Below are 23,761 nucleotides of genomic sequence, written 5' to 3'. Positions count from 1 at the left end.
TGGAAAAGCGGCAATAGTCACAGTTTTTGGGTTGTCCACAAAGCCTCCTCCCGGTGGGACGTGCCCAGGGAGGTGTCCAGGGGGCATCGTAACCAGGTGCCCGAGCTACCTTATCTGGTCTTAGCTCCTCTCTATGCAGAGGAGCAGCGGCTCGACTTTAAGCCACTCCAGGTTGTGGAGCTTCTCACCCTATTTCTAACGGAAAGTCCAGACACCCTGCAGAGGAAACTCATTTTGGCCGTTTGTAGCCAGAATCGTGTTTTCTTTCCAAAATGGATGACCGGAAGAGGACAGGCTGAAACAAAATATTATTTTTTTCTCTAAATAAACCTTCAGACAAGTATTTAAACTACAAACTATAAAAAACAATCTGCGGAAAAAATCTTATTATTAAGAGGTTAAAATGAATTGGGCTCATTACATTTTGACTGCTCCTCATAGTTTGGAGTATTTGGTCAGAGCAATATCAATGTACCATTTATTATTGTGATAGTAGTTCATCGTGGAACACTGAACAGAATGTGAAAGTGTTAAATGAACTCTTACATAGCCAAATGAGTCAACCAAACCATTAGAAAAACCTTTGTCATAATACAAGTATTAATTGAACTCATTGTATTCATTGTGTGCCAAATGAAGTGTATGAAGTTGTTGACTTGAAAGTGTAAACACACAACACTCCGACAAGTACATATTGTGTATGAAGCAGCTTTTAATTTATGCACAGCAACACAAGCAGACATGTAAAAAGAGTTAGTTGCAACTCAACCACTGAATAAGCTAATATTTGGTTATGAACATAAATGTCTCTTGATGACTGAACTTCATCTTGCAGTATAGACGGGTAGCACTCCAGTTGGCGAGGATAATGTTTGCTACACTGCATCTGTACAGCAAATACCATTAACATCCTGCGCCACAAATACAAGGACAAAAAAAATAGTAAACACTGTTATCATTAACATTTTCTTTTTTTTTTTTTTTTTTTTTACAGAAAAATACAAAATGTACTGAGTAAATGTATGCAGGCTGATGTGAATACTGCCAGTTACTCTTCAGAATACACAAACGTAAATTATTCTTTTAACAATTGAGACAAATGTAAATAGGAAAAACAAAGCAAAATTGTAGGCAATCAATTCAACATCTTGTTGCATGAGCCTGCAACAGAAAACAACTAACTTAACTTCAAATATCTACATCCTGATTCTTGCGAGTCATCTTAGAAAGAAACATAAAACAAATGGAATGCTGTCATGCAAACTGAAGACATCAGATGTGTCATGCAAAGCAGAATTTGTGTGCCTCATTACAAATGTAGCACTCTTCACGTGGAGTCACAGGAAAGTTAAAACCGATTCCCCTTTCATGTTCATCGGGTTGTTGGTCAGGGGGAGACCCAGTCGTCCATTTCCCACAAAGGGAACTGAGCTTACCGAGCGTACCGCAAGGCACCTGAGAGAGTGGGCCGCTCCCTCTGTTGGCATGACGAGGAGTTCACGTGTTTTTGCTGCCAGTCTCAGAGAGCCCAACGCCTGGTTTCACGAATCTCAATATATAACACTGGAAAAATCCAGTCAGGGTGGGTGGGCAGGAATTTGGCATCTTCCTGTTTAATAGTCATCGTAGGTGTTGAGGTCGGTGAAGTATGCGTTGGTGTAAGTCTTCCCAGTGAGCTGTGGGTTGAAGTACTTTTGTCGTTCCTCCAGAATTAGATTGTTTTTGTTGAAGGCCTGCATGAGCAAAACAAGAAAGAAGAGTTAGTGTGCGCTCGTTTGCCTTGCGATGATTAAAAAAATTATTCAGCTCAAAGATGGGAAGGTGCACCAGGGGCTCAACTGAAAAGTCAAAAATAGTAAAAATAAATAAATTCAACTAACCAAAAAAAAAAACCCTTTAGTTCATAAAATATATTTTTTTTGTCTATTGCAAAAATGTATTCTTTTCCTGAATTATTAGGACTTTATTCTAGCAGTATTAAAATTCATTTAAAAAAATATGACAACTTCACTCTCATGGTATTCCAAATCTTCTCATATATATTATGTATCCAACTTTTTTTTTCTCATAAAACTGTAGTGTCATAATGTTAATTTTAACCTCACCCAAGTCTTCTATTACTTATTGCATTTTTTTTTAAATCTGGTAAAATTACAACTTTTTTGATATGACTTTTTTTCCAATTTTTCATCAAACATTTAAGGTGTAATAGGTCAACTTTTTCTCTCTTAATATTTCAACTTTAGTCACATATTTCATCTTATTTATGTAATATAACCTTTATTGAAAAATGACATAAGAACATAACATAAGAACAAAATATTTTTTTGGGTCAATTTGCCATCAAATTACAAATCTTAGATTATGACTTTACTCTCCTGTGAAAGTGTCTTTTTTGGAGATATGTCAACTTGTATCTTGTACAATTACTATTACTTCCATGACTTTATATGTGCAAAATGATTTTTTCCTTTTTCCTTTTTCTCATTCTTGTAATAATACAGTAAGACTTTTTTTCTCATACAACCATGTTTTTGTTGTAAAATCAACCTCATTATTTGTCATATCTAAAGTTGACTCTGAACATATTACAAGTCTAATATTATGACTTTGTCATTGTAATATTATGACTATTATTGTAATATGACTAATATTGTAATATTATGACTTTTTCCTCCCAAAATCGTCTTTTTTGTCATTATTTGCCAACTTTTTCTTTTCAGTGTGGCCCTAAAAAAAACAAAGTCAAGCAACTGTAAGGCATGAAATGAAACATCCATTTAGAAAAAAAAAAGCAATGTCAGGTCATTGGGAACAGGGTTCGCACAAAAGAAAAAAAAAAAAAAAAAAAGCACAGTCACCACGTGGTTGAATTGCTTACTGTGCATTGGTCTGTGTCATCTCTAACAACCAGCATTAGCCGTTTATATGGCCTGCAAGCACTTTCAAAGGATAAAACAATGTTAACAAGAAGGAAGAGTCACGCGGCCGTCATCTCTGTGACCTTTGTAAACATGGAATCATATCGTCTGTGGTGGAGTATGTGCTGAGGGTTTGCGTAATTGAACACTTGATGACGTTGCGTATACCGCAGATAAGACTACCGACACTGATAGGCAACGAGGGGACTGGGGGGGGGGGACGGACAAAAAAAAACAACGCATTTATTTGGTCAACACATTGTTGGCCCCCACAGACATTACTGTACTGCATCACCGCAACAGAGGCCCCTTGGCTCCTCCTTCACAGCTGCGCTCGGGTAATTATGAGCATTGCCTCACCGAGAAAGCGTTGACTGAAAGATTGCGTGATTCCTAGTAATCAAGCATTCACAGTAATGTAATGGAAAATGTAAATGTAATTGCGTCTAAATGATGCAATCGCGGTACTAATTGTACTGTTTTAATGCTGACTGAACAACGTTATCACACTGTCCTGATTTAAAAAAAAAAAAAAAAAAAAAGGACTAAAAATGCATTTTTCAGGATAATAATGTTGAATTGGAGCAATTAAAATAAGATGAGTAGTTTGCAATTAACCAACACAAAGAGGACTTAATTTACCGTAATACAACTAGTATTACAATCGGCCATTCATTTTTGTAGCCATTGCTTGAAAGTTTGTACATTTAGCAAATACAGTGATAACACACTCCTATTCAAATACCAGATTTTTGTGATATGAAAAAATGAGACCAAGATAAAAAATACCAAAACATTTTCCACCATTTCCTGACATTTTGTTGTTTTTACTTTCTAGCAGAAGCAGGAACGTTTTGGCTATAATTCCAAAAGACATTTTTGGCGCAAACACAACACTGTTCATCAGCAAAAGAACAGCATACCTACAGAATATAAAGAATATGTTAAGTTGTACAGGTTATGCCTTGGGTGATTTACAATGGTTTATTTTTTTTTATATATATCACAAAAACTTAGCATTTGAACTGAGGTGTGTACATTATATTTACAATAGGAGTTACATTTTTTTGGGGTGTTATTATTATCATCATCTCACAATCACATGCACTCTATTTTTTTCCAAACGAGTTATTAGTTAAAATATTGCTTCAAGCTGTACTGGCATTAGTGATGAACAGAGGAGCATTTAAAAATGCATCAATACATCAAATTAAACATACAAAAGGACAAAACAAGAGCAACAAACATGGAAGGAAACATGCAAATGGAGGCAGTCGCAAAGAGAAAGACAATCTCACAAGCTGTGGAGGGGTGAGGGAGGGCGTGAGAGTCGTTCATGATGCTCGGGTGGAGGGTGGGTAGCGTCTGAGTATGAGGAACATGAACAAGAGTCTGTAATCCAACCTGTCACGCACAGGAAGTGCCACAGGAAGTGGAAGGGGCGCGGTGTGGGTGGAAGAGGAAAATAGTGGATTCGGTTTTGGTCAGAGAATTTGTTGGGAAGGGGCGGGGGTGGGGTCGAGAGGTGGGATGCTGTAGAGAGGTCAGTGGTTAGTAGAATATCTCCAGGCCCCGCATAGACACCCCCATGTTAGCAGAGACAGGCTGGTGCATGGCGGGCTCGTCCAGGGGCATGAGAACCGAAACGTCTGGCTGCAAGGAGAGGAAGGAAACAACACCGATGCTTTTGCTTCGTTATTATTTACTGGACAGCACTTGACCAAGTTACCAGTATGCAGTTTCTCCTTTTGCTCAGGATGATGATGCTTTGTGAATTAACATACAAGTATGAGCTCTTATTGTAAACTTAAGCATTAGGGTCTCATCAGTCTTACAAAACCTCAAAAGGAGGCGTATTGTTTCTTTGTGTATTTAATAATTGAACCCATTTAGGAAGACAGGCACAACAAGCCTGAGGAAAAATATTCATTCTTTGTTTTTTTGTTTTTTTCTGCAATTTTGTAAGATGTGGACTGTCTGTATTAATATCTGCCTCCGTCTGCAAATGAACAGAGCGAATTATGCTCCTCACTCTTAATTGCATGACAGATGAATGCTCCTGACACCTTCATACCTTGATGAAATTACACTTGGAGACGTTTGTGCTGAGCCAAAGGATCTGTTCTGCCTAACAGAGCCCCTGGGTCTTCACTTTTTTTATAGTTTATAAAATGTATCTTATGTAATAATATCTTCCCCCCCCCCCAGGTCATCATTGCAGATCTAAAATACAGCAAGGTATCAGTTAATGGAAGAATAAAGGTAGCGTGTGATTAAGTACACTATATGGTCAAAAGTCCTGTGACACACATTTCATTTGGACAATGTTACTAACTTTGGGGACCGTTTGGGGAAGGTCTCCTTCTGTTCAAGCCTGATTGAATGGCATGGTTGGATACATTTGCTGTGAAAAAACATCTTACACAACACTGGCCTCAACTGCACCAAACACCTTGGAAAAGAGATCATAGACAGGGCTTCTGATTGATTTATGTAACCATAACTGCAGAGGGGCTTGCACCACTTTTGTTTAAATGGGGTCGTATAAGAGATGCTCCAACTAAAAATGAATAGACCTGAGAGCTATAATCTAAATACCACTGACAAGAATGTGCATTTGCCCTGTTTCCACGAAGCAGTAGTACAGTGCAGTATGGTACAACACTTTTTAACATGCTTTCTCTCAAGTGTACACGGCTATACTTCAAAATAGCAATGTGGGAAATTGGGGGAAAAGAAATGTCAACAACTTCTTGAGGAGACAAATGTTATCCAAGGGGAAATTGAGAACAGCAACGGAATAGACTGCTACATTCGAGTGGAGACTGTCGGGTTTTAAGCTCTCAACAGGGTACGCTACCTTTAGCATGTAAGTTAAAATTGCAAAATTCTAAAAATTAAAATACGCTCGACCAAACAGTCAAGCAGTGGTTTTGGCTTGGTACAATTGGAACCCAGACTAACCAAATAACAGAAATTGTACACACCTTTGTCAATGGAAAAGCTTCTATTGCAGCTTGACATGTGCCAGTTTTACTGTATGTACCTAATGGGTGTCGACTCATTGCTGTCCTTTGCTTGAAAGACAAGTGCCACGTCTGTTTTTCCATTGTTGTTAGTGGGTTACTGACTCCTCGCTTTTGTAGAATTCATTGACAGATTGTACTGTCATCACTTACACATCCAAAACCAGATAGGGGTTTATGATCCCAAACAATACTATAACGAGCTGGAATGATCTGAACTGCTTAGCGTAAAAGTCCTTGATACAAGCGTGACAGGCCGAAGCCAAATCCTGTCACAATAAAGTCCTCTATGGGTTCATTGTCTTACCAAAAAAAAAAAAAAAAAAAAATATATATATTTTTACAAATTAAGAATGCAGTGGTACTACACAATGATATTGCTCAGAAGCTGTCATAAGGGGGAGATCTCCAAGACATAGTGTGAGTGTTTCCCTGACGGTCCCAAGGCGTATGAATATATTATGAGAAAGCAGAAGTTTGATGCCAACATAGAACAAAGTGACAGTGAAACGCCAGAGGAGCACACGAAAAGAAGTGCACGCAACATCTGTCAATCTGTTACAAGGCTAGAGGGTGTCAGCACTCTGCAGGGGGTAGTGTGACAGTCAGAGTCATGCAGCAGGAAGTGTACTTCATCACAGCCAATGTTAAGAAAACATCAAGTACAGACCTTAATGGCCTCCACGGTGTCGTATTTGTCCAGCTTGTTGATGTGGTTGGTGATGCTGGTGTTGAGCGGCGCGGCGGTGATGGGGTGGATGACGGTGGCGTCGTGCGACTGCTGCTGGTAGTGCTGGCAGTACGAGTACACGAGCAGGGTGACCAGACACCCCAGGATGGAGCTGCTGAGCCCCACGGCAATCATGTGGAAGAGGTTGAAGTCTGAATGGAGGTGGACGAGAGGGAGGGAGTTGGTGGCTGAAGTGGCAAATCACACTAATGATGGCTTTGTTAGAGCCCGGTCACTCGGCGATGGGCAGGCCCTCTCATAATCGGCATTTTATTATTCATTATTTTGACAAATTGCCTTTTTGGGGCCCTCACGACGACAGAAAACTCACCAGTGAGTATTTGGCCTGCTGAAAATGTAAGTGCTTTAGGCATTTTGATCATGCCCGCCCCCTGAAAAAAAGAACATTCCGAATCCCCTGGAAATTTGGAAACAATGTTTTCTCACACGCCTGTGTTACTGATCAATATGGAATTCAGTGCACATGTCAATTATGACAGGACATCAGGGAAAGCTTAAACAACTCCTGCACAAAATTAAACAAGAAGTAAGACATTTTGTTTTGACGCAGCCATTTGGGCCAAATTTCAGTGCTCGTACCAATAATATTAAAATGAACGACATAACTTATACATTTCATCAATGAATTGAAGTAAAACTAAAAACAAAATGAAAATACATTTTACATTAACAAAACTGACTAAAACTAGAAGAACTAGTAATAATGTCCTTTGTTTTCATCTTTTTCAATCAATTTCATATACGAGCTTTCAAGGTTGATTTTAACGCTAAATAAGCCACAAGCATTTTTCATCTATCTATCTATCTACTGTAACCTTAGAGGCAGAATCATGCACTGCACTTATTACACTTCAAAGTCTGTGGATTTATACAGTATTTGGATTTAATTTGCGGATGGTTGTTCACCTGCTTGTTATTTTTTTAATGATATATTTTGTTGGGTTTTTATTGCACAATACGTACGATGATCTTTTTAAAATCTTGCACACAAGACATACCCCGTATTAAATAAACTAAAACTAATAAAAACTAAAAAAAAAATAAACTCTCTAAAAATTAGGTAAAAGTAACTGAATTAAAAAATCAAATGCCAAAACAAAATAAAAGCTAACTATAATGAACAATCCAAAACGATGATAACCCTGGTTTACAGTACTTACTACGGAATTTAGACTTTAGACAAATGGGAGTTGGCTCAATTGCCAAGGTTTTCACATGATAGGTTATTACTCATTCCATATGCAATATTGCAGACAATTCTTTAAAATATACTGTAGATTTGGAAAAAAAAAAGCAAATCTCCCCCCCCCCCCCCCCCCCCTCTTCTCTAACTTTCCTGTTTAAATCAACATGGCAGAGCTGACAGCAGCAATTTGAGTTCTTGGCTGTGACCTCCCATTCCTTGACTACCAGCTGCCAGTCGCGTACCAACACGCGCTTCTTATGAACTCGAGCACTTTCATCAGCATTCCTGCAGCTGTTGCCGGAATAAACATGGTTAAAAGAGATTTTATTGATCCCCTCAAACTGTAACTGTGTAGCTATGGTACATTTTACTCAGGATTTCGGCACCTGAATTTTAAGTGCTACTGCAGTATATACATTACTGGAGAAGGTGTGTGTGTGTGTGTGTGTGTGTGTGTGTGTGTGGCACACCATGTAATTCGGACTACTGCGAGATATTATCAGATCAGCATTTTCTTTCAATTCTTCTTTTACAGTGGGATTTCTATTCATTTAAGCAGAATTGCAAATGAATGCTGCATATGTAGGCTTCTCTCTCACACACATGCATTTTTTTATTTTGATTTTTTTATTACCTCCACAGCGTCTCTCCTCTTGGCTGGAGCGTGCAATGGAGACTTCTGATAAAACGAGAGAAAAAAAAAGGCGAGGGTATCAGAATTAGGGCCGGAACCAGCACAAACACGCCCCCGCTCGCGTGACAAATTATATCACCGTTGGCGAATGCTGAGATGAAAGCTGCTTTCAATATGATCGAGATTACCGAAAAAACTCTGCACGCTATAATCATGGCCGTAGTGGCACCTGGAGTGGTTTACGAAAAGTAGACGTCCTCATTAGCGGAAATGAAGTACAAGACATTTCTAATGAACCCTAATTGACAAGCCTTCCCATTAAAGGGGATTGATGATAAACAAAAATGGGTAATTCTGTAAGACTTGTATTATATCCTTGCTAATTAATACAGAATGCTTAAAAAGCTTTGATTCAGCTAATTGTTTACTTTTGTGATTAATGGAAGTGTTAGTTAGCCTGGAGCTCGAATTGTGCAAAGTAATACATTTTTTTAGACTTTGGCATGAAAATAGTTGTTTATGACTAATATGTTTAATCTTGCTTAAATGATCTCGCTGTGGAAGAAATCAATGCAAATGCGTGTTTCATGTTACTTCTCTGCCAATAGTGATATGGCTGTCCAAGCAGTTATCGATTACGACCCACTGATTAATCAACCGATGTTAGCCCTTTTCAAATTGGCAAAAATCAGCTACTTTTTTAAACACTTTAACACATTACAATATAAGAAAAACATAATGCCATTCAAACAAACAAAACAGAAAAATCTGCAAATTCTTGCACATTTTTCTCCCTGTTAAGTTAAACAAATAATAAAGGACAAGGTATTGTAAAACCGTCAAATGTTTTGCCTGTAATTCATATCTTTATTGTTGTAGGCATTAAGGGACCAAAATAATAAGTTATTTTATTCATTGTATATTTTTTTCATTTTCCGATTAAAAGGTTATTGGAATTTTATTTTGCCAAATATCGGAATCAGCATCGGCCTATTAAAATCCATATCAGTCGGGCTCTAATATCAGTATTATTGGCTGAGGAAAGAGACCCCGGGGACGACCCGTGACACGCTGGAGACACTACGTCTTTCGGGTGGCTTGGGAACGCTTCGGAATCACCCCGGAAGAGCTGGATGAAGTGGCTGGGGAGAGGGAAGTCTGTGCGTCCCTGCTAAAGATACTGCCCCCCCGACCCGACCTCGGATAAGCGGGAGAAAATGGATGGATGGATGGAAAGACATTGTACATTTGGCTTGTGGTGCCATTTCTTCGACTTTTTTGACAGACGTTGCATGCCTTGACTCATCTTTTATAGCGGAATCTTACCTTTTACATCACACAAGTGCCCAGAGCGAGATAAATAATGTATGTTATCATTAAATAAATGAAATGATTGTTGTGGCATATGTAAACATTGGTACTGAATGATGGATCCTCAATGCTTTTATGTTTGTTTAGGTGTCTGTGTGCATGAGTACCTGGTATAAGGTTGGAGTCAGGAGCGCACGGCCTGCTCTCACTGCTGTTCCCCGTGCACTGATTTCCAGTAGGAAACAGAACATCACAATGACGGACACGCAACTGGGGCCCCCTGGAGTCGCACGGGGACCACTGGGACCAGCTGGACCAACTCTCTGCAAACAAAAATCATAGCAAATCCCACAAGTGTGTCGTGTTTTTGTTTGTGTGGGTCCTTGGATATGTATTGGTTATGCATGACTGAGCTCCACATGGCCAAGAGTGACTGAAAAGAATAAGCAATGGGACCTGTGATGGATATTTGTGTGTATGTGTGTGAGTATGTAGGGGGTGTTTGTGTGCACCTGGGCAGGCTTGAGTGTTGCATAGTGCCTCTTCAGTGTGCAGCCCAAGGCAGATGTCCCCTCCGTAAGCAGGTGGGGGGTTACTGCAAGTTCGAGTCCTCATGTAATGGCCTCCTCCGCACGTCACAGAGCACTTGGACCATGAAGACCAGCAGGACCAGCTTCCATCCACTAAGGGACAAAGGCGAGACCATTTCACTCTATTATAAAGCCCTTTGACAACAGTTAAAACTTTCTTCTTCTTAATCTTATGATGATGAAGAGCTCCTCTTACAGTATATACTGCATAAGTGTGTATAAAAATGGGCACTCTGCTAGTTTTCCCCCCGTGCTCGCGCGGGTTTACGTGGTAGTCCAGCTACAGGCAAAGGGTTATATATCGGAACAAACTGAACAAAGGCTCAGTTTTGAAAGCGGTACATTGTTTATTATTGCGGTTGTGGTCCATCATATTGAGGTCTGGTTTTAATATTTGCACATCTTAAGTTGCTTAACATGGTAACCCAAACATACTGTAGGTACAAAATTGCAAACATATTCTTAACGTAATAACACTTTGACGGGGTCAAAACTGAGCCTTATTATCTTTGTAAAGCTCTTGTATTGGATCTCGTTAGAATGTGTTGGTGTAATGTAGCAGGCAATAAGAGATAAGGAGATTCCTGCTAAACGCAAAAATAAAAATTATGAGGGCAGCCTGGTCAATTACAAGTGAGTCAATATCCTTTGCCAATCATATGGATAAATCCTGACCTCATTTTTTGGCTTCTTTTCAAAAGCACCTGAGAAGTGCTTTTAAAGACGCGCAGATGCTTTCGCAGCTCTGTGCAGGTAATAGAAGTTGCCGTTGCTTTTTGTCATCTCTGCGTAATTTCTCTATCTCAAAGTGACGCGCAAATCGATTCCCGGCCCTCCATGACGGATCGTCTCATCTCAGGCAAAGTTGTGAGAAAAACACAAGATTCATTTGTTTCTAAACCAGACGGATGGTCGGCAGGACACCTGTTTTCCTCTTCCAAAGTGTTGAATTAAAAAGAATAGGATCAGACAACGGAGGATCACACGCTACGCTACGTCTGCTGGGATGCCTAAAATCGCGTCTCACTTTCAGACGAGCGCTATTAGAAGATGGATTAGTATTCATTGCTGCTTAAACCTGAGAGCGCCACACTATAGATGTGATATGATTAGTCTACATCTTCACAATATGTGCTGCACGTATTAGCATCAGACGTAAAAGTTTTCCGGCACCAAAAATGCGCGTGCAATTGCAGTCATCCACGGACTGAATTAACAGGCTGTAAAAATAGCGTTGATGGCTGCTCACGCCCCTGTCTCCTTTGCTTACCTCCAGCATTGCAGCATTTAGGGAGACAGATTGAGGGTGCTGCAGATTACACGCTCAGCCAGGCTATTAGCAAGAAACCTAAACCCTTCTCTAAAGGGGTTTTAGATTAATAATCATCCAGTACATCATACTGTTCGTCTGCTTCGCCCTGAAGACCTGTGCGTTTGATGCCGAACATACAGCATTTCCATTTAGACTGCGCACTTCCTTCATCAAGCAAAGGATTCTGTTCATTAGAATGCATACTTTTGCCATGTGTTGAAAATGCATCGTCTCAGGGCTTTTCACAACCGAACAAGGTCTGCCATAGCCGGCAGCATAATTTATCTGCTATGTAATTACAAAGAGGAGCGCCTCAGGGATGGCCTCTTTGATTCTGTGGTGTAAATTGGAGTTTTCATCACAGCTTCAATCCGTTGTCTGATTTCTTTTGTGATTCCGGAAGATTTGCAAGTCATTTGGCACCGCGATTCTTTATCCCTTACTCAAGGGGAAAAAGATATCTTAGGTTGGAGGTGGGGAAGTGTGCATTCATCTGGATAGCACAGAAAATGAGGGTAAGTAATTGCTTCTCAGAGGGACAGAATTTACAGTTCTATGCAAACAACAGTTAGGACGTAGCCTGCTAAACAACTGAATAACAAACAGTTCGGTCTGAGATGATTGCGTGCTACTGAGCGACATTCTAGTTGGTCATAGTTTTGATGAAACAGCTAATCTGTCAGGATTTTTGTGTATGGTTGTCACATTTTCTATTTCTACCCACAGTAGCTAATTACATTAAAATTGTGTACTTGTGTATTTGAAGATAGAAAATAAAATATTTACAAGATGTCCAGTGGGGTACGTCTTTATCGTCTCTATCTGGTGTGTATCCCTTACCAGGGCAAGGGGTGGTGTTGCACTCCTGGTACTCCTGTGCAGCCCCCTGGCAGGTCTGACCTCCATACTTGGGCTCTGGGTTGTTGCAAGCCCGTTTTCTGCTGCGGATGCCACGGCTGCAGTCTCGGCTGCACTGGGTCCAGGAAGACCACGAGGACCAGCCGCCATTTATGGTGCGTCCAGAGATCTTCCCCAGATGAAGAACCTCACCTAAAGCATTGAAAAGACAGATGAGTTTATTTAAATCACATTTAAAACTATTTGTCATGAAACCACTTTGAAAGAAATGGCCATGTAAGAAATGATGGATTCGGAACAACTGCACAAATGCAGTCTTAACAGTCTCCTCACAGACCCAACTTCTATTTTCTGAAGATGGATTCAGTGAGATAACTGCGGCTTCTCATGTTCATCAAACAGCAGTTTTCATCATTGACGCTCTCATGTGCAAAGAGTAATTTTTTTTTTATTAAACTATAATTACCTCGTACATTAATCAGTGCTGTGGAAATGTTTCTGCCAGTGAGAGGCATTGAGCGCTATGGGGAAGGAATCGTGTGGTCTCTCGGAATGGGAAGCCATCTGTTTGAGTGAATGATAATCACCTGCAAAGAAATTACAGTGACTGTCCGAGCCATTGTCAGATGAGTCATTCCTTCAACACTTAGCCACATTCGAGTTTTACAGGCAGTAATCCAGTTCTAGTTCATTACAAGACAGATTCCTTACTCTTAAACCTCTCCATCATCATCTCTCATTTTATTCGAGGCCTTTTATTTTTGCCCCTTCTCTTTGTTTTTGCCATTTACGTCTGCCTACTCCACTCATTACCCTTACCGGCCCGGCTGCTTTTCCAGCATTTGCGCTGCTTTGTATTCTCAGGGAGACGGAGTAAAGTTTACCTTGCCCTCGTTGCCAACCTCTTCATACGGCCGACCTTAACAGCTCACAGCCCCATCACCTCACAAGCTGGCGTGAGCACCGACAGGGCCCGTCGAGGCATGTGCTCTTTTATCGATTCTAAGCGGGCAGTGCTACTGACTGACCCGCCTGCAGCTGTGACCTGATACTCTTCATCCAGACTTCTTTAAGGCCCGGATATTGAACGGCCGCTTGTGCTGCTTCTGTTGGCGAGTTGCATTATTATGCATTGCATTATTAATGCAAGCATTTACATAACAGCAACCTCTCTTCTTATTGTCATGTAAAAATGCAAACATGCACACTTACAAACGTTAACATAAGCAGTGTCATAAGGGAGTCACTTTACACGCAATGTTAAACCTCCTCGGGGCATGACAAGATGATCACTGGCCACAACGTGCAATGTTTTTGCACAAATTAGAGCCAATAAAAGCGCAGTATCAAAATGTTTAGTCGGAGCATATATTCAAAATGCTAATGATGTTAGAGGTATTCATTTAACAAGGTTCATTATTATAATTGTATATTTTTGCAGCAGTGTGCATCATCATGAGAGTTGTTTCTAATATTTTTATTACCGGTATTTATCGAACGCTTTGCGTTTCTCCCTTCCGTAATGCATTAGAACCCAGCTATTAGCTACAGCTCTCAGTATGATGCAATAGTTCTACATTACTACAACTACAAACAACTAAAATGGAACTGAAAATGGAATAGCGTAGGCCTACATCAAGTCGGGAAAAATAATCTAAACATGACATATTATATATAAGTGGAGTCTAGGTATTGAAATTACATTTAAATGTGTACTTTTCAAGATAACTACAGTCTTGTAGAAAATGTCTATAATTTGGTCTTTTCTTACTTGCCAATGCCAAGACAAACAACTTGATTCTCACTTTCAAACTGGCAGCGACTATCGAGCTTCACATACGGTTGCAAGTGATATTGACTCGAATTGTGATATTTTGACAAAACTTCATTTATGAACAGATTTTATTGACAACGCATATTGTTTGCCCACGAGTGAGAAAGCGGTGTCCTAGATTCAGAACAGCACAACCATTTCCCATATGTGTGTCATGCTATTAAATGATGTGCTGTGGTTGCCCACAGTGGGACTGTGCAACAGTAATCCATGGGCTGACCTGAGATCTGCCAGCCTGCAGCCTCCTCAAGGGAAGCTTTTCATCGAAGAGCCAAATAAAGAGAAAGCAATTAAAACTCTTTAAAAGGGCACAGGGGCTTAATTAACAAAGCAGACTCACAAATAGCCATGAAATACATGACGTGGACAAACGTAATAGGACGCCTGGTCGTTGCAGGAAGTGAAAGAAAATATGGAGCTTTTCTTGCTACAAACAAAACAGGATGTGGCTTTACGGACTAGAGAAGAATCCAGGAAGCTACAGCTCCACTTGGGTTGGTCACCCACCCACGAGACGCCACTGCCTATTGATCAATAATGCGCTCATGAGAGTGTAGACTTAGAAAAGCCATTCAATCTTGTCCCTCGTTGTGTTCTATACTTCAGGATTATGGGGTCAGTGGTCCACTACCCATGACATTCAGTCCTTGCATAATTATAGTAGGAGCTTGGTTTACATTGCCAGCAATAAAGCCAAAATTGTTCCCGTGGATGATGGACTCCATCAAGGCTGACCTTTCTCACTAGTTCTGATCTTTATCTGTGTTGACAGATTTTTTAGGCTCGTTCAAGGTGTTGAGGATTTCCAGTTTGATGTCCCTAAGATTTCACCTCTGCTATTTGCAGATGATGAGGTAATGAGGCTGTGGGATGGTACACAGCATGTCCAAATCTGAGACCACGGTTCTTAGTGAGAAAAGGGGTGAATTGTGCAATTGAGCCAAGTCCTACCTGTGTGTTCATGTGTCTTGTTTTTTCACAATTGAGGGCAAAACTGATGGTGAGTTTGATAGATGGACTGATGCAGTGCCATAAATAATGCAGTTGCTGTATTGGATTGTCTTGGTGAAGATTTATTGATCGACTTTTCTCCCCATCTTTACCTATGGTCTCAAGCTTTGGTGACAGAAAGGACAAGATCGCAAATCCAAGCAGAAATGTATTTCCTTGGTAGGTGGGCTGAGTTTCATCCAGACTCCTTTAAGACCCACATATTGAACGGCACAGTAGAGTCGCCGCTCCTTTACTTGTACATACTATATACTTGAGGTGGCTCTGGCATTTATCCCAGATGCTCCCTGGACGCCTCCCGAGCACATCCATCTGGTAGACCTAGGGCACGCTGGAGGGACTATGTCTCACAACTGATCTGGGACACCTCAGTGTCGCCCTGGTGGAAGTATAAAGGTAGTGACTCAAAACAGGGAAGCCCGGGCTTGCCAACTTGGCCTGCTGCTTCCCAGATAAGTGGAAGAAAATGAATGAATTAAAAAAGCAGTCATTTAGAATCATTTAGTTAGTTTGATGAGGTATAAGAATGGACCAACATTTCATCCAGTTACTGGTTGCTGCTTGAATTTGTGAGTGTTATAAAAAGAAAATCTCAATGTTGTATCATTCTAAACACATCTGAGCAGTTTGGTCTTCAAAGGATCCCCCCCCCCAAAAAAAAACATGTAAGCTGGTGGTGGTCACATTACAATGCGTTGGAGGCCTGCTCGTCCACTTTAGTATTTTTGTTTTTAGACCATCAGGTTCATATCACATATGGGCTCCATCAAAGCCAACGTCTGAAATCAAAGATATTAAATCACAAAGCCAACACAGCAATTCTTTTCATATGTTGGATTATTGTTTATGCGGTCCATTAGATCGACTGGTGGGAATCGCTTGAACTCAGCTTCTGACGGCCGGCCCTTGAACGCATCACCAAGTGTTTTGCAGAACTTGCACAGTAACTCAACACAACTGACAACATTTCATCTAAAGGTGCATGGAAATCGTCTGAAAACAGATGCTCAAGGGAATAAATCTGAGTTATAAACCAAAGGTATGCTTTTGAAATGTTACTGATTTGCACTTGGACTGCACTGTGCAGATGTGGCCCTCAGTTTGATGGTTTTCAAGGTATACCTGTAAAATGGCAAAGCATGAAGAGGTCTTTATGACCTCAACCTTTGTAGACTGCACGTGTCATAAACAGTCAGTTCCAGAACATTTTTCAAGATTGTCCATTGCCTATGTATCACCTTTGCCAGCTTTATCAAACACCACCCTCATTGTTGGTGCAAGAACAACAACAAAAAAGCGCAAAAGATAAGACAAAAAAAAAAAAAAGTTAGATTTGTTTGTGCTATTGTCAAAAACAACATTTTCCTCTCCCAACCTTTTTCAGACTGGATGTTTCTCGTCTTTGATGTTTGCAACAAAGTGAGAAAACATGACCTAGGTTTATTCCTAAACACCAGTCAAGAGAGTGCCAAGATGGATTCTGTAAAACGTGTATCAAAAGTAAAAAACTGAAATAAAATAAATGTGTGACAAAGCATTTCATCACCACATACTGTATCAAGGGTTAAAACCAAAGTAGGTTTTGCCTTTTGTTTTTGTGTGCATTTTTTTGACACCACCAAAGAAGTGAACCAGTGATGGACAAAAGGAAGGGTGTTATAACAAAAAATAGAAACAATTGGGGTATAGGAAAACGGCTGGCTACACAAAGCAGTTTTACCGAGCAAATGCCATGCGGATGTATCAAATAACAATAAAAATATTGAAAATCGACACAAATGACCACACTCAAGATGCCTCCTGACAGATGCAGCAATACCTTTAAAATGCCAGTACACCTTTGTGTTCCCTCTCCAGGTGAACAGTTCTATTTTATTTTAGATTATTGCAGAGTACTCAATTTCTTATAATAATGTGACATTGCAACATTCCCCTTGCTGTTATGATTGATGAAAGTCGGAACTCACAATAAGGAAATTCTTTTTATCGTCAATCTCAATCAATTATTTAGAAATTAGAAAAACTTGGAGGTCAGCCAGGATTACTGAACGCATTATGCTTGTCTTTGTACTTTCCACTGTAATTTCCTAATTAATCATAATATAATTAATTAAGTCAGTTCATCATAATTGAAATATATGAGTCGTTCCGGTAAGCCCAATGTACACTTACTCAATTCATCTAATTCTGCAGTTCTAAAAAAGGGTTGCATTGGAGAAGACCTGTGATAAAGAACTTAAACTTGTAAGCTAAACCTTTTTCTCTCTTGATAAAAGCGAATCAGCCGTATAAAATGAAGTGTGCTGGCTGAGCAAAAGAGAAAACAAAGAACAATAAGGATAGCGCCGCGGTTATCATCTGTCAGCACTGGCATGCGTCCACTAAGTCTGTGCTGTGCAGAAAAGTAATCTGTTGCCCACAAGAGGGTCTTGGCCCTGATAGCACATCAGCTCAAGTGAAACACATCAAGCCTGCTGACATCCCACACGTTCTCCAGGGGAAACAATGAAGCCATCGCTCACTAAAGAGAGCCGACCACAAAATAAACTCTCAAGCTTCCAAAGACATTGCTGTATCTTTTTTCCGTACACCATGCTGGCCTTCGCGAACGCAATTGAGAACATAAAATATACTGAGGTCGAATTTCAAAACATTAAGACCAATGTTACTGCTGCTACATGATGACCTATTGATTGAATCAGACAAGGATATTAGTTTTTATAGTCATCATTTATACTGTGGGTTGGCCTGTAGTCACACAAAATGACTGATGACTGAAGCTTTTTTATTCGTTTGAGGCCCACAAGGAACTGACAGGTTGTTGGATTCAAACAGCGCGGGGTGTGAAAACCTAAATATAAGTTGAATACTGTGTATTCAAAAAGGTAAATGATTTAAAAAAAAGAAAATCATGTAAGCTAACATGTATGCCATTCAGGTGTGTGTGTGTGTGTATATATATATCCATCCATCCATCCATCCATTTTCTGTACCGTTTATCATCACTAGGGTCGCGGGAGCGCTGGAGCCTATCCCAGCTATCTTCGGGCGAGAGGCGTGGTACACCCTGAGCTGGTTGCTAGCCAATCACAGGGCACACAAACAAACAACCATTTGCACTCACATTCACACCTAGGGGCAATTTAGAGTTGTCAATTAACCTACCACGCATGTTTTTGGGATGTGGGAGGAAACCGGAGTGCCCGGAGAAAACCCACGCAGGCACGGGGAGAACATGCAAACTCCACACAGTTGGAGCCGGGGATTGAACGCCGGTCCTCAGAAGTGTGAGGCAGACGCTCTAACCAGTCGTCCACCGTGCCGGATTTCTTGACTTATTTATTTTATTTTGATGATTATCACTTATTAATGTACCTCAAAAATTCTTTTTGTGTTTTAAAATGTAACTTACGCATCAACCTTCTTAGTCTCAGATGGGTTTATTTGGGTTCCTGCATTGCCTTGGGCTTCTCTTATCGTCTTTGTTGTTGTTTTTATATGATTAGATGTGGGTATTTTACAGTTCTGTGTGTGTGTGTGTGTGTGTCTACTTGCTCTGTCAAAACACTTTGCAAACATGTTTTTAAAGGTGCTAAAGAAATAAAGTTGTTGTTGTTGTCATTATTATTATATTAAAATGACAAACCATTACATTTTAATTTTCCCAACTTCTTTCGTTCTTTGTAAAATTGCATTATTTTGATTTGTGTTTTTGATACAGCCTTTGTATTGGGTCTCATTATTCTGAGTAGGTGTACCTAGTGAAGTGTCCAATATTTATATGAAATGAAGATGCCGTGCTACGGTGTGCATAACTGAGCATAGACTGATTATTATTACATTGTCAGAATGGGCCACATGGTAGTTAGGGTTTCCATCAGAGGGCTTTTATGACAGAAAACCCTATATAGTAAATGTATAATCACCTCATCAATGTTACACTTTTGTTTTTGTTTTTTTAACAACAAACTGAATTTGAAATTAGAAGTCATGGAAAATAGCGGCAATCAGATGTTGTAGCATACAACTATTGTCGAATTTATGTTAAGGGATATGGTGAAAATGAAGCCTCAAAAAATGGTTAAAGTGAGCTAAAATTGCATTTTTCCCCCCTTTTTGCAATTTACACAGAATCTGCCAAATTAGTACACCCCTGGACCTTGATTTAGACACCTGTGCTTTCAGTCACGATACGTTCTTAGTAATGATATTAGTATTGCTATCACTAAGCCAGCTCAGGTAAAACAGCAGGCTATGTGGTATTAAAGCTTTTTATGAATCAGATATTTATCATTTAACTCCTGCAATAAAGATGAATACGCATCTTGACGTAAGTCAAGAGCAATAAAGGCTATATACTGTATATACTTTCCCTTTTTCTCTTGATGAGCACATCACATGATGTCTGATAAACGCATGTGTAAAAGCACACCCACCTCTGGCTGAGAAGCGTGATGCGGAGCAGATCCCAAACAAGACAGTATGATGGGAGATGAGTGGAGCAGCCAGCCATTGTGTTAAGGAGGAAGGAGCCTTGTAATGAATCGGCTTCAAATGAGGAATGAAAATGAAGGCCATAAACTTGAAACACTACTGACCGTGAACGCAATTAGCTCATAAACATCTATTTTCATTTGCCTACCAGCCCGTATATTTGATTTCCCCTTCCGGATTTGCGAGATGGGACTGAAAGAAATGATTTCTTTTTAGGCTCTACTCAGTAGTCCGTCACCAGACGTGAATAATACAATTCTGAAAGAGATTCACACCTTGTTTCTCTGTCCTAGCTCGTATTGTGTCGACAGCAATAAACACCACTGGGGGCAGTTCTTTAGAAATAGCCGCCTTCTGTTCGAGTAATTACACTAAAATTATTAGTCCACACTCCACACATATTCTATACTTATCACATTCCTTAAGCTTTTATGGTGTCTTTTTTTTAATTAATTTTTTTGCACATAACTTTCTTCAGACTTCTGAGCGACTAAATGGCCCTTACAATTTCAGGTTTTACCGCCATCAGTTGCCTTTACATTTCATTTAAGCAGACACATTGTTATTGAGATGTTTACAAGCACACAATAAAGAATATATATAGCTACAGTACTCTTCTATGTGTAATATCTTTTAAGACCCTATTCAAGTAGGGAGATAAAACTAGAAAACCACTAATCGCTGGAATGACTGGTTATCATATACCATTAAAAATACAATAATTTATGATTCCAGCATAAATGAAGCAGATGTATGGTAAGAATATTTATTAAATAATTGTGTGGTTAGAAGGCCAGTATTAAGGGAATATAAATGATAGCCAAAAGGACACTTAAGTGGATAATGTCTGACAAATATAATCCAATGATTCAATTAGGAAGTCAGTCTTTATTAAAATATGCCCCTTAATAAACTCATTCACATTTTTCCTTGCACAAAAAAACAAAACATCACTGAGGGGAATTCGCCTGTCATAGCCCTTAGGCTGCATTCATCCTACAAGTGAGACACATGCTGCCATCCTCTTTTGTCACTTGCTGTGATTATAAAAGTGATCTGACGTCAGGCTTCTGGTGGCAATTTCAAATGAAGCACACACACACGCACACACGCTCCCGGTAATGAGGAACAAGATAGACAATTAAAGCTCTCGAGTGGATGACTGTCATAGGTCTTAAAGTTTCAAAACTGACAAGTGGTTTTTTTTGGTTTTTTTTTTTTAGGTGCCCGGTGGTGGTCCTTGCAAACCCTCAAGGTGCTCATGACAGCATTGGAGGAGACCCATAAGATCGAATAATGAAGCAGGAAAAAGAAAGAGCCAAGATGCATGGGACATGTGAGGGACCAGCGAGACTAATTCAAAGAAGAACAGGCTATTATAATAAGCCCTTATGTTTCAACACATACACCATAAACACATCTTTTTTTTTTTGACTGCGGTGCGATGTTTCACCTCCCATATTAATCCTTGCACTTAACAACAAGCCAATTTGCCCCTTCTTTGTACAAATGCTTAGAGTCTAGTTTATGAAGGCCTCATGGGAATAAGCGCAGTGTTATGCTGCTTACCACCTCGGCTCGGCACTAATTGCCTCAATTTAGTGTACAAAATACTGTAGTATTGTGAACACCATTCACTGTTAAATGCACCAGTCTGGAAAAGACACACTCCTGCATTCCTGGCGTATTGGGTGTTGGCCACAGCAAGAAAATGCAAAGTGGAAACTGCGGCGTATAATACTGCAGCGTCCAGAGATGTTATACAACAACAGAGTACGCTAACGAAAGCATTTGTATTTCATTATGAGGGCCTGACCGAAATTAATTTTTTTAGGCTGATGCCGATTCTGATATTTGGCAGAATAAAATTCAGAAAAAAAAAGAAGTTTTTTTTTGAATGTCATTATCTTTGTCTTGTGCTATTTGTTAATCAGTTAAAAAAAAACTGATTAACAAATAGAAAAAAAGGGGGGGGGGGGGGAATGTTGGCCCATTAATAGATCGTCAGTGGCAGGGATTTTTGTCACCCATTTCGTGTCAGTTGAGCACAATTGGAATCTCCTGTCTAGCCAGTGGAAATGTAACTACAGCAAGTCAAGTCCGAAGCATGCAGTGTCAAAGGGGAAAAGGTTGGAAGCGTAGAAGTAGTATGTGGAAACATTATTAGGTCGAGCCTAACCGCTCACTGATTAATTAAGAAGAGCTCTCAATACCTTTGCCCACATTGTGTATCTTGGCAGAGATTGATGGAGTTATAATCTAAAAATTGGATTTTGGATTGGAAGTTAATTAACATGTCTGATGCTTTGGTTTCTTGATAAATGACAGGAGCTGAAACATGAGAGCTATTTTTTTTTTTTTTAAACAGAGAGAGTAAAAGAGTTTGAAAGCAAAGGGAACAATTTGGTGCACAACATGCACAGAAGGATTGTGGAGATGCAGCAAGCCAGAAACATACAGTGGGAAATACAACAATGTCTTCTCACCATCAGTGGAGCAGCCGGTAGAGCCGTCGCTGGAGCAGAAGCGCATCTCAATCCTCTGCCTGCCCACCTCCAGTAGGCTGGGGTCCGGGATGCGAGCCTTGCACGTGTAGCGGAAACGCTGCTCGTAGTGGCCGCCGTTGTCGGAAATGTTAACCGGTGTCCAAGGCGTCCAGGGAGTGGTCTTCTTCAGGTCAGGACAAGGCTGGGAGTTGCATGACTGGTACTCCTGCAGATGAGAGGACAAAACATTTCTATGCAGTGAGTTCTTTTGTAAGCAGGAAAAGATAATGATGAGTCATTAAGGTGACAATTGAGCATGAAAAGCTCAGACAGAAATTATTGCCGTGTTTCTCAAGCTTCATAAAACACCAGACAAATGCTCCTAAACAGAGTGACAAATGTGATATGAAACATCTTATTTGGTGTCGTAGAAACAAACAGCCCTTTCAAATATTTCATTGCTGCTCATCCTTTAAAGCCAACGAATTCTGGTTCTGGTTGGTTTATGCCGCTGATGTAGAGACCTGCCCTGCCAAAATATCCGCTTGGCTGGCTCGGGCCAGAGGTGGAAATGAGGCGCTTTCTCCTGTCTGTATCTGGCAATAAATAGGAAAAACATATCACTGAAGCTCATGAAGTGTGAGTCACATTCAGGAGCGTCGTGACAATCTATGGCCGTATGGCCTGAAATTCCCTCCACCAGCTTCCATTAGGACAAGTGGTCAGAAAATAACATTCGTGGTGGTATATGTGATTGACTGCCATTTTCCCCTTGCAGGCTTGTTTATTTATGCTGAATGCGCCTTGAGTGACTGCCAGACCTTGAAAAATAAGATAAGAGCCCGGCAGATAGAGCGGTGTGACCGGTCACAAGATTAGATACACTTACAAAATCAAATGGGATCTAATATTTGCGTTAAAAAAAATATTTAATGTCGCTGAACTGCATCATATACTCATATTTCTAATAGTCCATGCAGTTTATAAACATAACCAAAACTCTCAGTATGATGCAGTTAATTTCTATATTAATGCAACATGCAAACAACCATAATTAATTTTTCTAATATTTCTCTGCCAGTGTCAGTTCAAACTGATTTGAAGATTTACCCCATAAGTATGAAAGTAATAAATATTATTTGTCTCCTAATATTGACGTGGCAATATTTTTTCCGGCAATTTCTCAATGAAGACTGTCATCCAGGCGGCACGGTGGACGACTGGTTAGAGCATCAGCCTCACAGTTCTGAGGACCCGGGTTCAATCCCCGGCCCCGCCTGTGTGGAGTTTGCATGTTCTCCCCGTGCCTCCGTGGGTTTTCTCCGGGCACTCCGGTTTCCTCCCACA

The 23,761-nt window shown here is 40.1% G+C and overlaps 1 protein-coding gene across 2 annotated transcripts in view; it reads right to left on the bottom strand.

The window, feature by feature from the left end:
* Positions 1-711: 711 nt before the first annotated feature.
* Positions 712-23,761, bottom strand: part of sema5a (sema domain, seven thrombospondin repeats (type 1 and type 1-like), transmembrane domain (TM) and short cytoplasmic domain, (semaphorin) 5A) — a 124,244-nt gene continuing 101,194 nt past the window's right edge. For both annotated transcript variants that reach the window (XM_061666684.1, XM_061666685.1), the window contains 7 exons: positions 22,415-22,640; positions 12,572-12,781; positions 10,342-10,512; positions 9,997-10,152; positions 8,519-8,563; positions 6,618-6,829; positions 712-1,733 (listed from right to left, as the gene is read on the bottom strand). In XM_061666684.1, coding sequence (XP_061522668.1) covers positions 1,614-1,733; positions 6,618-6,829; positions 8,519-8,563; positions 9,997-10,152; positions 10,342-10,512; positions 12,572-12,781; positions 22,415-22,640 — 1,140 coding nt within the window. In that variant the 3' untranslated portion in view covers positions 712-1,613. The remainder of the gene's footprint in view (positions 1,734-6,617; positions 6,830-8,518; positions 8,564-9,996; positions 10,153-10,341; positions 10,513-12,571; positions 12,782-22,414; positions 22,641-23,761) is intronic.

The sequence above is a fragment of the Phycodurus eques genome, chromosome 21 (assembly GCF_024500275.1).
Source record: "Phycodurus eques isolate BA_2022a chromosome 21, UOR_Pequ_1.1, whole genome shotgun sequence".
NCBI lineage: Eukaryota > Metazoa > Chordata > Actinopteri > Syngnathiformes > Syngnathidae > Phycodurus > Phycodurus eques.
Note: the sequence above shows the minus strand (reverse complement) of the source record. Positions and strands in the feature narration are given on the sequence as shown.